We start from the raw sequence: 13,284 nt of genomic DNA, 5'->3' as shown, positions 1-13,284 counted from the left end.
CCTGGGGATGAAGGAAAAAACTGCTGGTTACCAGAGGGGAGAAGGGTAGGGGGGAAGGGTCAAATAGGTGATGGGGATTAAAGAGCGCACTCGGTGTGATGAGCCCTGGGCGTTGTGTGGAAGTGTTGAACCACTATATTGTACACCTGAAACTAATATTATACTGTATGCTAACTAACTGGAATTTACATAAAAACTTGATACATAAAAAAACTAAACAGAAACTTAAGAAAAAAAAAACATTGCACAGATATGAATCCAACATGCCTTATCTTTGGAAAATACTGATTATATTTACAATGATTTCCTAATGAGTAAAAAATAGAGAAAAAATAAAAGAACATTTTATGAATTGATTCATATTTTAAATAGGGATATATTCTTATTTAAAGTATACATATAATACTTTTTAATTTGAATAATCTCTCCCTAATTCATCTATTCCTCAAATTTTTGCTATGAAATATGATTGCTCTTTAAATTTTGTAAATTTCCAAATGCAGTTCCCCAGTCCCTTCCCGAAGGTCATTTAATGGTACATTTCTCACGACATCATAATTGGGTGATATGATCATGATTCCCAGGGTCTATCAGGAGGTAGTGCTTTGAGGAACATCTGGCTGGCACCTGAAGTATACTGCCTTCTCAATTTTTCAGGTACCATCTCAAATTCATTATGAAACAATCCTGACATATCCTTCGTATCTGCCCAGGACTGGCTACAAACAGTTCCTAGAGAAGACGAAAGAATACTGATCATTACTCTGCTTCCTGACAAGCTTGCCTAAGTGACGGGAATCAAGAATCAGCAGTGGTCCATTCCACATCGGGTCCCATTAATAACTGCTTTTAACAACAACAAAAGAAGATTTAATCTGAAACAATTAATGAAAAAAGTTGAGCACAGGAGCTATTAAATAAAGTCTTGATTAGGGAAAAAATATGCACACAAAATGTGAAAACAGTACAGTTAATTAGTTTTCCATCTGATGTGACTTTCTAGTTATGTGGTTTTTTAATGGACTATCAAGTGATTGTTTTACTCTACTAAAAGAGAGTTAAGATAATGTTGTGAATATCATTGTGAATATGCAAATAAGCAGGCACTGATGAGCTATACCTCCAAACGTGCTTTTCAGAAGATATGTGGAAAGAAGCTAAGTATTTCTCCTAATTTAGACGCTCTTTTGTCCCCACCCGAACTTTCCGTTATTTCTAGAGCAGTAAGTGATATCAGAGGAGGACAACTGAAGCAGAGGCACGAAAATTAAGTTGCACTTAACTTTTACATACTAACCAATAGCACATTCTTCATAAAATGTAAATTTTAGGGGCACCTGGGTGGTTCAGTTGGTTAAGCATCTGACTCTTGGTTTTGGCTCAGGTCATGATCTCAGGGTCATGAAATCAAGCCCTGCATCAGGCTACACGCTCAGTGCGGAGTCCACTTCAGATTCTCTCTCCCTCTCCTTCTGTCCCTCCTGCTTGTTCTGTCTCCTCTCTCTCTCTCTCTCTCTCTCTCTGGGGATTCATAGTGCCCAGATAGATAAGTTTTAAGTGAAATATGACTCCTGAGATGAGACCAATTAAAAAGCAAAGGAGGAGTGCCTGGAATGCTGGGTCTCCTTTGAAGTTTCTGAGCTGAAAACAACCAGATCCTTATTGCAGCTCAACGCTCTCACCTAGGGAATAAATGTTTAACTTAGATGAAAAACACTCTCACCTTATGGTCACATATTCATCATACCCTTAGCCTGCACGCACATCACGAACACCGCTTGCTTCAATCATGCATTGCCCCATATGTCTATGTCTTGATTATTAAAGCCTAACATTCCTTTCTATTTTTCCGCTCTTACTTGATGTATTGATAAGACCTGCAATTAAAGGGGAGACTGAGGCTGGCTCAGGACCTTTCATCACTAGAGCATCTGCTCCCCTTGCCCTCTCCTTTCTCCTATTTAGGTGTCTGGAGTAATCTTTTCATTTGCCGCCTCAGGGTTTGCTGGCCAAACCCAGCACTGTCCCTAAAATAAGTAAATAAATCTTTTTTTAAAGTGTAAAATTTAAACTTAGAAGGCAACACTCAAAATCTTATCAAACAGATAGGATCCAAATGACCATTAAGCACTTGAAAGGATGCTCCACATCACTAATTAGGGAAATAAAATCAAAAGTACAATGGATGCTACCTCGTACCCATTAGGATGGCTACTATGCAAGACACAATAAATAACAAGTGTTGGCAAGGATGCGGAGAAATAGGAACGCTGGTGCACTACTGGTGGAATATAAAATGGTACAGCCATAGTGGAAAACAGTTAACAGTATGGTGGTTCTTCAAAAATTAAAAATATAAAATTACCATACGATCCAGCAATTCCACTTCTGGGTATATACCCAAACACATTGAAAGTCAGGTCTCAAAGAATTAAAGTAGCATTATTCACAATAGCCAAAACCTGGAAGCAATCCAAATATCCATAAATGGATGAATGGATAAGAAAAGATGTTGTATACACATACAATTCAGCTATATGAAAGAAGAGAATTCTGACATATGCTAAACTTGAGGACATCAAGCTAAGTGATGTGTCAGTCACAAAAGGCAAGTACTGTATGATTCCACTAATTCAAAGTAGATGGAGCAGTCAAAATCATAGAGACAGAAAGTAGAATGGTGGTTGCCAGGGGCTGGAGAAGGGGGGAGATGGGCGTTATTGTTTACAGGGTATAAAATTTCAATTTAGAAGATGAAAAGAGTCCTGGAGATGGATGGTGGTGATGATAGCACAACATTAGGAATGTATTTAATGACACCAATCTGTACACTTAAAAATAGTCAAGATAGTACATTTTATGTTATGTGCATTTTAACACAACAGAAAACTGGGAAAAAGTATCATCAGGATTAATTTACAGATGTGTTAGAGTATGGACACTATGTTAAGGTTCATATTTACCAATTAAGAATTAATAGGACATACCCAGTTCTATTTGTGTTCCAATCATCAATAAAATCTGTTTTCCAATCTTTCTAGACTGCTTTTGACAAAATATTCCATAAAGACACTTATCTTTGCACCTATACATACCAACTACACAAAGGCAAAAATGAATAGTACATTATGTAAATACAAGACCAGCTTAAAATGGTCCATAGTCAGAATTTGGTATACACGAAAATTCTCCATTCTGTATGCTTCCATGACAAAAGAAAACCAAAAACCAAACTAATCAAACAAAAAACAACTCTTACCATAATAAGATTGATTCATTGTCTTTGTAAAACAAGGGGGAAAAAAGATGAATATTCAAGTTTCCCTTTTACCCCACACTCCAAACTTTTAGATCTGTTCCATTTTGAAAAGTAGACCAAATGTAACCGAGTTGTATTAGACCATGAGATGAAGAGTAGACTAGGGATAAGGACAAGCAATTAGAATGAGTAAAATAGAAGTCATATATGGTGTTTTGATTAGCATTTTCTGTCCCTTCCACCCTTCCTTCCTTCCTTCCTTCCTTCCTTCCTTCCTTCCTTCCTTCCTCTTTCTTTCAGTCTTTCTTTTTGTGCAGCGAAAAAATAAATAAATTCCACAGCAAATTGAAAGCTGTTTGAGGTAGATTTCATTTCAAAGAAATGTTGAATTTTTTTTAATTTAAAAGCAAGAGGGATGGAAGGAGAAGTCGTTGGACAATTTTGCTCTTGTCATGATTTTTATAATCTCAGTGTAATAACTTTGTGCTTACCAGAGATAAATTTGAAAAAAAGTGTGACTCTTTACCAGGAAGGAGTCCCTGCTAGTATCTAAAGTTAAGAACTTTCAGGGAACAACATATAGAAGTTTTACCTAAAACTAACTGGATAGTGCCAAGGTATCTAAAAAGTTCTACAGATACCATAACCTTAAGTGTTTTAGAATTGCATTAACTACTTTGAATTTCTTGCAATATTTATAAAGGATATGAGGTGAAGAGGTTTTGCAAGTTTATATCATACAGAAAGTACCTCTACTATTATCTGACAGGATTAATCCTAATCTCATGCCTGTTAGAACTGAAGGGGAAGGGAAATATAGTGATGTGGTAAATTGACATTTTGAGGTAAGGAAGTTTTCAGAGTGCCTATCTCTAGTAGGCCACATTTTCCTACTCCAAATGGAAACTTTAATGTTGCCAGCCAAGCCTCATTCCCTTTCCTGAAAAACGATTTCTCAAATATGAATGTAGATTAATCCTCTTTTAATAAGCATTAAGTCAGCCCGGATAATCAGAGTATAAAAATTCCATCAAATCTTTTAGCTGTCTTTGGATAGTTTTGTCAAACAATTTATATTTCACCAATGGTTTTTAAAGCCTATGCAAGAAGTGGTTAGCACTTCATAATTTGCTCACTCATTAAATTGTTTATATTTACCGAGTTTCACAGAATCTGTTATTCTCAGAGGTAATACTCATATGCTATCACTCATCCCTTTACAAGTGAAAATATATATACTGTCATTACAAAGTTGACAAATGAAAAATTGTGAATAGAAAAGAGAACAACATAAGTTTGAAAAGAGTTACGTCACCTCTGTGAGGATTAGAAAATGGATATACATGAACATGTATATATTTATATATATATATATATATATATAATAGAGCTACATAGTATCCTCATGAGAGCTCCATAATTTTTACCCAAACTTATGTTGTTCATTTATCTGTTCACCAACACTGTTATACATATGATCAAACATTTACTCTAGATTCAAAAATCACCTAATATTCTCTGTATTTTCTGCCCAAATCTTTTTATAATTCATTCGAGGCTACAACTCAGGTGGTGAATTATTCTAGCAGCCAGGAACCTCACATGTGGTGACAAGTAGACTGTTAGTGCTCAATGGAGAATTAGGTAAATAACGTTTGATGCTCAATTAAAGTATAAAATGATTTCACCCAGAATATGAGATATAAGGACTTTGTCACAGCTGCCCTTCTTTGCACCATGTGCAAAGATGTGGCATGTGATTGTGTGTGAAGAATTTAAATAAAGGATAAATAGGAAAATAAATTGAATAAGAAGTTAGTGTGTAACACTGCCGTGGGGAAATCTCCACTATCTGCTGTGTAAAGAAGCAAAATAGGTTCAAGCCAAATTCTCCTCTCAGATCTTTTTTAAAAGATTTTATTTATTTACTTGAGAGAGGGCAAGCCAGAGAGAGAGCACAAGCAGGGGAGAGGGGCAGAGGGAGAGATAGAAGCAGACTCCCCACTGAGAAGGAAGCCCAATGTGGGGTTCTGTCCCAGGATCCTGGGATCATGACCTGAGCCAAAGGCAGGTGCTTAACCGACTGAGCCACCCAGGTGCCCCCCAGATCATTTAAATATATGTTCGCATTTGATTCTTGATAGTTGTTTTTATAATGTAAGGTGTCATTCCACTAGTGTCTTATGATAAATATGTTAAATCCTCTGATATATAAGAAAAATATCAATACTGAGTAGTACACATTTTTTCCTCCTTCTAGACATTTCAAATATAATTTTCCACATGACAGAGAACCAAAGACTAGTATAATAAAGTAAGTTATTGCCTGCACAGGATGAGTGGAAGGCATCTTGCTGAGAGTTAGAATCTCTAACCTGAAAGATATTTACATATCTTCCCACTAGTTAAAATCTTCCCTATTCTACCTCTAGTGGTTAAGAAGAGACTTGGAATGAAGTAGGAAAAAGGGAGAGCTGAAATCAAATTTTACCTGCATTACAATTCTACTTAGAGTCAGTCAAGCTTTATTAAAATGCATGTATATATGTAAATTCCATCAGATATATATCTATATCTTAATGTATGTAAATTGCATCAGCTGCTTAAGTATAATCTAAGATCAGAATTGGAGTTTGAAATAAATGAAGTATCTTATGTTATAAAATTAATCTAAATACTTACCTCAAAGTAGATTTTTTTGTTTATTTAGGAAAAAAAGTACCAATGCTTTCATGAATTAATAGTTTGGACACCACATAGACATTATCATGCAGTGAAAAAGTGAAAATATTAGTCTTTTTACTTTGTGAGTAAAATCACGTCTCCATGCTTATAAAATTTAAAAATTCCCACAGAATTTTTTATGAAAGCCAAAATATATATAAATAGAGTATATTCTCTATAATTTTTATAACACAGTTCAAAGAAAGAAAAAAATAGCCCTGTGTGAAATCTTTGTGCTCTTAAATGGATCATTAGCTCATGCATGAAATATCAGAAATTTAAACCTATGATATATCCTCCACTAATCATTCCTATTTAAAAATCCCCCCCTTTTAAAGTTGTATAAGCACAAGAACATGAAAATTTTAACAGGCGGAGGATAGGATATACATATAGGGAGATGTGTAAAAAATTTCACCAAGGCAGATATGCAATGCTAGGTACCTATGGTTTGGATTTTCATTTGCTTCTCACCTAGGAGACAACAGCAGTTGCTAGAAGGCAACTTACTAGTCGAAGGTGAATCCATTCTGAGAGCCAGCCATCTATCAATTAAGTATAAAGGTTTTGAAAGGCTGCTCTCTGGCTTGGCCTTATTCCAAAATATTTGAAGGGCATAGCACCTTCTGAGTTAGCAGTTCCTCTACAAGCAGATGGATATCAATCATGATGAGAAATGATAATAGGAAATGTACTATTCTTGTTAAGCTCAAAGACCAACAGATATTTTCAAATTAAATGCATAGGCTTTGCAAAGAACTGCCATTTAAAAAAAAAAGGAAAAGAAAAAGAAAAAAGAAATCTATCTGACATAATTTTACGAAAAGCATAAACCTACTAGTTATGAGAACTATGTTATTTATAGGAGTGAGAGAATGAATGTGGAGGATAAAAATGCAACACCTCAAATATGGATATCTTAGAATTTTGCATTGAAAGTAGAGCAGTCAATCTTATATTATTTTCACTAAAATCAAGCAAAGGGATGAACACAAACTAGCTCATGAATTAAGTCAGTTCTTCCCTATGACTTACATGATTCATATGTATGTCATAGAGATGAACTGTAACACGGCGACTGATTAAACAGATGGGTTGATGACAATGTCTACAAGGAATGAAGGTAGAGGACTGGACTGCAGAACAAGAAGGTACATTAAAGTATGAATGTTCAAGACACTGACACTAGTTATTGCCTAGCATCCCTTAGTGGAAAGAATCTTTCCGTGATCTGGTGATACAATAGTCAGATGACAAAGCACAAGGAGGAAGCCATCAGCAACCAATGAGACATGAGAATGGCAGAATGACTGCAAGTCACAAAGCATGGAATCTCCTTTTCAATGGATACACTGTCCTGCTTTCTCCAGTCATGGAAATTTACTCTAATAGTAAATAATAACCTTCATTTTCATAAGATATGGACATGAATCACAATGCTATAATAGAAAGATCACACTTAAATGCTGTCAGATAACAAGCAAGACAACCAAATGGGTGCTATGCCTTTTATTTTACACTATTTAGATATTATCAGCGACTAAGAAGCCTACAAGTCAGAGCAGCTTAAAAGCTTAATAAACTATAAAGCTTCTGTCAAAATCAGTTATTAAGACATTTATAAACATTTAAACTTAAAGTTAAAACTAGAAATAGAAGATTGAATAAAATGCATCAAAAATTCTGAAGTGTTTGTAGGATGATGTTAAATTAAAATTGTTCCCTTGTACATTTTAGAAAGTGTGAAATATTGCGAGACAACATATTTTTATGATTGTTGTTGTTAGAGGAAACACTTAAAATGAATTGCAATTAAAATTGGTATTGAACATAGCTTCAAAACTGAGTTCATTCTTCAAATCACTGACTTGATAACTCCACTCCTCTCTGCCTTGGAAATGTTTTGAAGGCCACAATTTTTGACATCCTTGAAATTTTGTTTCAGATTCTTAAGAAGAAAACATTTTTGCAAATAGCTAGAACATCTAGGATCTCCTTTTTTCTTCTTCTGCTTCTTTTTCTTCTCCTTTTTCTCCTTTCTAAAATGCTGATTGGTCACCTTGAAATAGACTAGGCTAGTAAATCAATTCATGCTTCATCAGTCTTATTAATTCTGATGAGATTTTTTTCCCTTGTTTTTATTTGCCATCTGGGACATTTCCTATTGTAATCTGCATCTTGAAATACTAGAAGCTATATTTCAAATATTTTCTTCCTGAGCATGTTAGTAATGATCTTGCCTAAATCCACTTCTCAGATAATGGCTTCATGGCATGCAGTTTGTGTGTGTGTGTGTGTGTGTGTGTGTGTGTGTGTGTGTGTGTTTTGAAGAACTAGCTGAGAAAAAATGGTTACACATTTATCCATGTGCACTCTTGTTAGGCTTCACTGGAGAAACAAGCAAAAACTTGTCTTATGGTCATAATGTGATATGGTGAGAAGAAATGCATTAAAGCATATTTATAATTTCATTTTACAGAGCAGGTGTTTACAACAAGCCAAAACATCCATTCATTCATTCATTCATTCACTCACTCATTATTCAGTCCCATTCCCTCTCTTTCATCTCATCATGTTCCTAAAGACAGATTTTCTTAGCTAGAAATAGTCTCTTACCAGCATAGTTACTGAGTCCCTTTCTCTTCTTTCTTCGCCAATACAACCAGATGCTAAAACCCATCAAAATTACCCAGCAGGCACCACCAATACCAGCTATAAAGGCTGGTTGCTTCACAACATCAGTGATTTGCTCAGTTATACTGTTATTGTTTTCAGTAATGACAACTTCATTACGTCCCCCTGTGGAAAAATAATAGTTTTAGTAAACATTATTATGAAAGTAAACATAGGAATTCATACATAGTGTACCAAACTAGAAAATTCCTATGAAGGCAGGTAATATCTGTGCTCTGATCCCATCACAATTATTGATAAGCATATTTTATAAATTTCAGAAGAAGCATATTTTATAAGTTCTGATATTTTATGAGTCTAAACTATGATTAAGAACATGGCTTCTCTATGTTTTGGTTTATTATGAATAGATTCAGAACTGCTTCTTGATTTACTGCCTTATAAATAAGTACTAAAATAAGTGCTAGGGTGAAAAATAACATCAACTTCTCTTTAGTTAGGTGAAGTATGTTTTAATATAGTCTTGTTAAAATAAAAAAAATTACAACATTCGCAAAATTTGCAAATTTTATTTCCTCTATAGCACTGCCCAAATTCAAATGTTCATGTTTTAAAAATGTGTAATTTAATATTGTCCTTAATAGACTAACAAGGAGCTTATTTTGATCAAACACCCTTTAATTTTTTGGAATGTATTAAAACTACTATATAAAACAATGACAATTATGTACTTCATAGAGATTAGTATCTATAATTAAAATATGTATATGTCACAAAAAGGTAAAACTCAAATATTCCCTTAAAACTTAACTAATTTGAAAATCTGCTTGAAAGTTGAATTAAAAAGACAACTTTAATACTAAGGTCTATGTTACTAAAATAAACGTTTAAATCTGGACTAATATTACTCTAGAAATAGTCATGGTTTTGGTAGTTTAGACCTTTCAGAGATAATTAAGAAAATCTTAATCCACATTTCAAAATAGGTTAAAACTTATGGAATCATAGTATCACTGAAAAGCAAAGATTTAGGTGTCTATTTAAAAGATTAAGATATTTACGCACTGGGAATTAAGTGATTTGTAATGTCAATATCATATCCTATTAATTACTAATCAAAAACTTTAAAAATAAATTGAAATCAAAATATAAGTGGCAAATTTCAGCATATCACATCACATGTATGATGTCCATTGTTTTAGTTATCATGGCATTACAACATATTAGAAAGAACATGGTCTTTGAAATTTCCTGTTTGGATATCATCTCTGCCACTTACCAACTTAAATAAGCAATAACCTTATGTAGGGCACTTAATCTTTTCAAGTACCTGTTTCTGTTAGTTGGCAACAATACTATTTCAAATATTTGGGAGTATTATTTAAGATGATGTATGTAAAGAGGCTGATAAGAACACAGTAGTTTATGACACAAAATTATGACCCAGGTATGGGTAAGAGCCACTCAGGGAACTTCAGGGATGTAAGTTGTAAACTGTCTAGATGTGAGAGTCTCAAAAACCACAGATGATTTGTTTGACAGTTTCTCCTTTCTTCCAGGTCAAAGAATTAGCCAACATATCCCAGACTCACTTGTAGTTGAAGTGCAGCAAAGTGACTGAGTTATTGGATAATACTGCATAGGCATGTTATGCATACTACCTCTAGACTCGACCCATATACTCCCGTGACAAAACTTGACATTCTTCTCTCTTTCCTAATGTTAAATAGAATGAAGTGATCTTTGGAGGATTCTGACCCCTGTAAGAGATGGCAGAAATACTGACTGGAAGGATTGAAGTTCCCTACATAACTCTGTGGAATAGAAACTCCAACCTCCATTCTGCTAATCCATATTAGACTGGGCTATGAATAAGAAAAAAAAAAACCACACAAAATTTTATTTTGTTAAGCCAATCAGTATATAGGCTTATTTGTTATAGCTGTTAGCATTTTTCTTATACATACTTATATTCCATTTCTGAAATGTCTGTTGTGTTAAATTCCAGATGTAAAACCCAGATTCACTTATGTAAGAAACTTGCTTAATTTTCCCAATCTATCTGTCCTTAGTTATTATACATGTAAACTTAAATAAAAATATATTTAAAATGAACTCATATTTTCAATATGAGACATACACATAGCTGCTGATTTTTATAGCTATTAAGAATCACTAAAAAGAAAACAAACACATTATAGAACAAGGAGAAAAGAAAATTTGTCCTTCATTTGTGTAAAAGGTTCATAAAATATGATATTTTATATAGTTTAATATTTATGTTACCAAGGATGTATTACTGTTTCTTATGCTGCTGGTATATTTGAAACAATGTTGTCAGTTGGGCTAATTAGAGCATAGACAAGGGATGTGTGTGACCTGTAATGCTCCATTGTTCTTGCAGACAAAAAATATAATGAAATGTAATGTCTTCCTCCCATTGGAGAGTAATGAAGAACAAAACTAATTTGTTGGACTAAAAATTAATTAGACACATCAGATTCAATTGTACCTATTACTGTGAAAGTTTGCAGCTGTTCCACATATTATTACCAACTATATAAGGTAAGCACTAAATGGCCAAATGATTAAAGAAACAATAGCTATATTATTAAGCAAGATTACTGAAAATTATAAATCAAAGTAAATTTGTTATATGGCATACTCTTTGATGCTTATTTATGTAAATGTATGTGGTTGCATTTCTCTGTGTGTAAGTGCAATGACATAGAAGAACTATGGACACTTTGATGTAAAGTCATCTTACCAGTGGAAAATACAGACAAAAGAACAATAATGCTTTTAAACCTGTGTATGGCTATTTATTATATTTATATAATATTTTAATTAATATTCCTTTATTGGAACTTTCTGGAATGAAAGTGAAACTGAAAAGGAATAAATGAAACAGTACATAGGCTGGCATAAAAAATTATCAGCCATAAATTACATCAAATGCCAATACATGATTTAATTAAAGCAAAGGGGAAATGAGGTAGAGCTTGAGTCAGTTCAAGTGCTGTTTCTAGTACTGAGCAGACAATAGAGAAAGCACAAATTGAAACAGAAAAAGGAGATTAGCCATCACTAAATCACTTTTCAACTAAGGAATAACAGTTGTGTGGATAAGGTTATCAGACAAGATGTTAAGGTAGATGTGCAGGAGTAATTAAAGAAACAATCAAAGGCTTCTTTAGTACAAGAGTAGATATTAAAAAGAAATAAATCTCAAGTATAAATAGCCTTTTCTGTGTTGAATTGTGCTTGTGTGTGTGTGTGCATGTGTGTGAGCATGCATTTATTCCAAGTGGCACAATTCTATTTGATCACATCTTGAACATTGCACATTCTAACTACACAAATCAGAGGTAGAAATATCATTTATCAGATTATTTTTTTATTTAATAGAAAATTTGGAAACAGTTGTATGATATACTAAAAAAATAAAAGGTACTAATTATACAGTTGAAGACACTTAGTCTTTATAAAATAATAGAAACTTAAGCAAAACTTTCTATTTGATATAAATACTCTAAGTTAGTTTTCCTTTTTTAAAATTATTATACAGTTGTTAAGTTCTTAATTCACATGACATGAGCTTGGTTAAATGGTATTCTTGTAATGTTTTACTTGCCTCCAAGTACAATAAATGCCCCAAATATTGTGAACAATACACATAGTCACTACAAAAAAAGAAGAAGAAAACTTTTCCTTACTTGAGAATTATACTTCTTAATAAAAATAAGAGAAAATACAGAAAAGAAAAATATAGATACTTGACAATCTGGGTTAGAAATATTCCATTTCATATATGTTATAGACAGTAAAAAAATTATAAAAACCCACAAAGCTTTGTTTACTTATCTAGGAGTTCTCACAGGAAACAATGCCCTTTAAGTATGTTTCATAAACATTTTTAAGGGAAAAATTAATGGTTTACTTCTAAATAGTGTAATGTGTGTGTGTGTGTGTGTGTGTGTGTATCAGTTAAATCCTTTTGGGTGTACCTGTATTTCTCTCTTATTACAATTTATTTTAGAAAATCTCAGAAGGGCAAGATTGTAGGTTCCCCTCAGGTTAAGAAATTAATTCCTTCTTTATGACTAATTAAGAAAGGGAAGGCAATTTAAAGAAAAGTTAATACTATAACTTTTTCTCTTTAATGCTTTTAATATATAAAGGAACAAAAACTTGGAGAATATAAAAAAATCAACAGTATGACTGAATGTTAAATCTCTTCATATACAATAAATATTTTGTAATAAGAAACAACTTCCCAGAAATTGGCAGTGTGCTCTGTGCACATCATTTCCAAAAACAAACAGAAATTAATGGGACTGGCACATTCTATTGTATCAAACTCTGGGTAAGTATTCTTAAAATATGCAAACTCTAGGAAGAATATTTAAAATATATTAAAGATACTAATAAGCAAATAAAAGCAGGAAGAACTGAAGGTATTTGTCCCTTGAAAGAAGGGGAATGAACCAGGGGAAATCTGCACTTACGAGGCTTTCTTTTCCCCTTAAAGATTTCAAACCATACAGTGCTAGGCAGCTAGAACCCAAACAGAAAACCTCAACTGTATTGCTATGAGGTGTCAGAGGATACAGTTCTGAGATGACAGAGTGACTGAAAATTTTCACTCGGAAGCCATGTGAAAGAGC

At 33.4% G+C, this 13,284-nt stretch overlaps 1 protein-coding gene across 1 annotated transcript in view; it reads right to left on the bottom strand.

Moving 5' to 3' along the window:
• ROBO2 (roundabout guidance receptor 2) overlaps positions 1–13,284 on the bottom strand; it is a 577,868-nt gene that overhangs the window by 52,215 nt on the left and 512,369 nt on the right. The window contains exon 18 of the mRNA XM_088022784.1: positions 8,600–8,782. Within this exon, the coding sequence (XP_087878910.1) occupies positions 8,600–8,782 (183 nt within the window). The remainder of the gene's footprint in view (positions 1–8,599; positions 8,783–13,284) is intronic.

Source organism: Eumetopias jubatus, unplaced genomic scaffold (genome assembly GCF_037043125.1).
Source record: "Eumetopias jubatus isolate StellerSeaLion01/CBP00866 unplaced genomic scaffold, mEumJub1_p1.0 scaffold_1, whole genome shotgun sequence".
Classification (NCBI taxonomy): domain Eukaryota; kingdom Metazoa; phylum Chordata; class Mammalia; order Carnivora; family Otariidae; genus Eumetopias; species Eumetopias jubatus.
The sequence above is the reverse complement of the archived record's forward strand: the minus strand, read 5'-3'. Positions and strand labels throughout refer to the sequence as shown.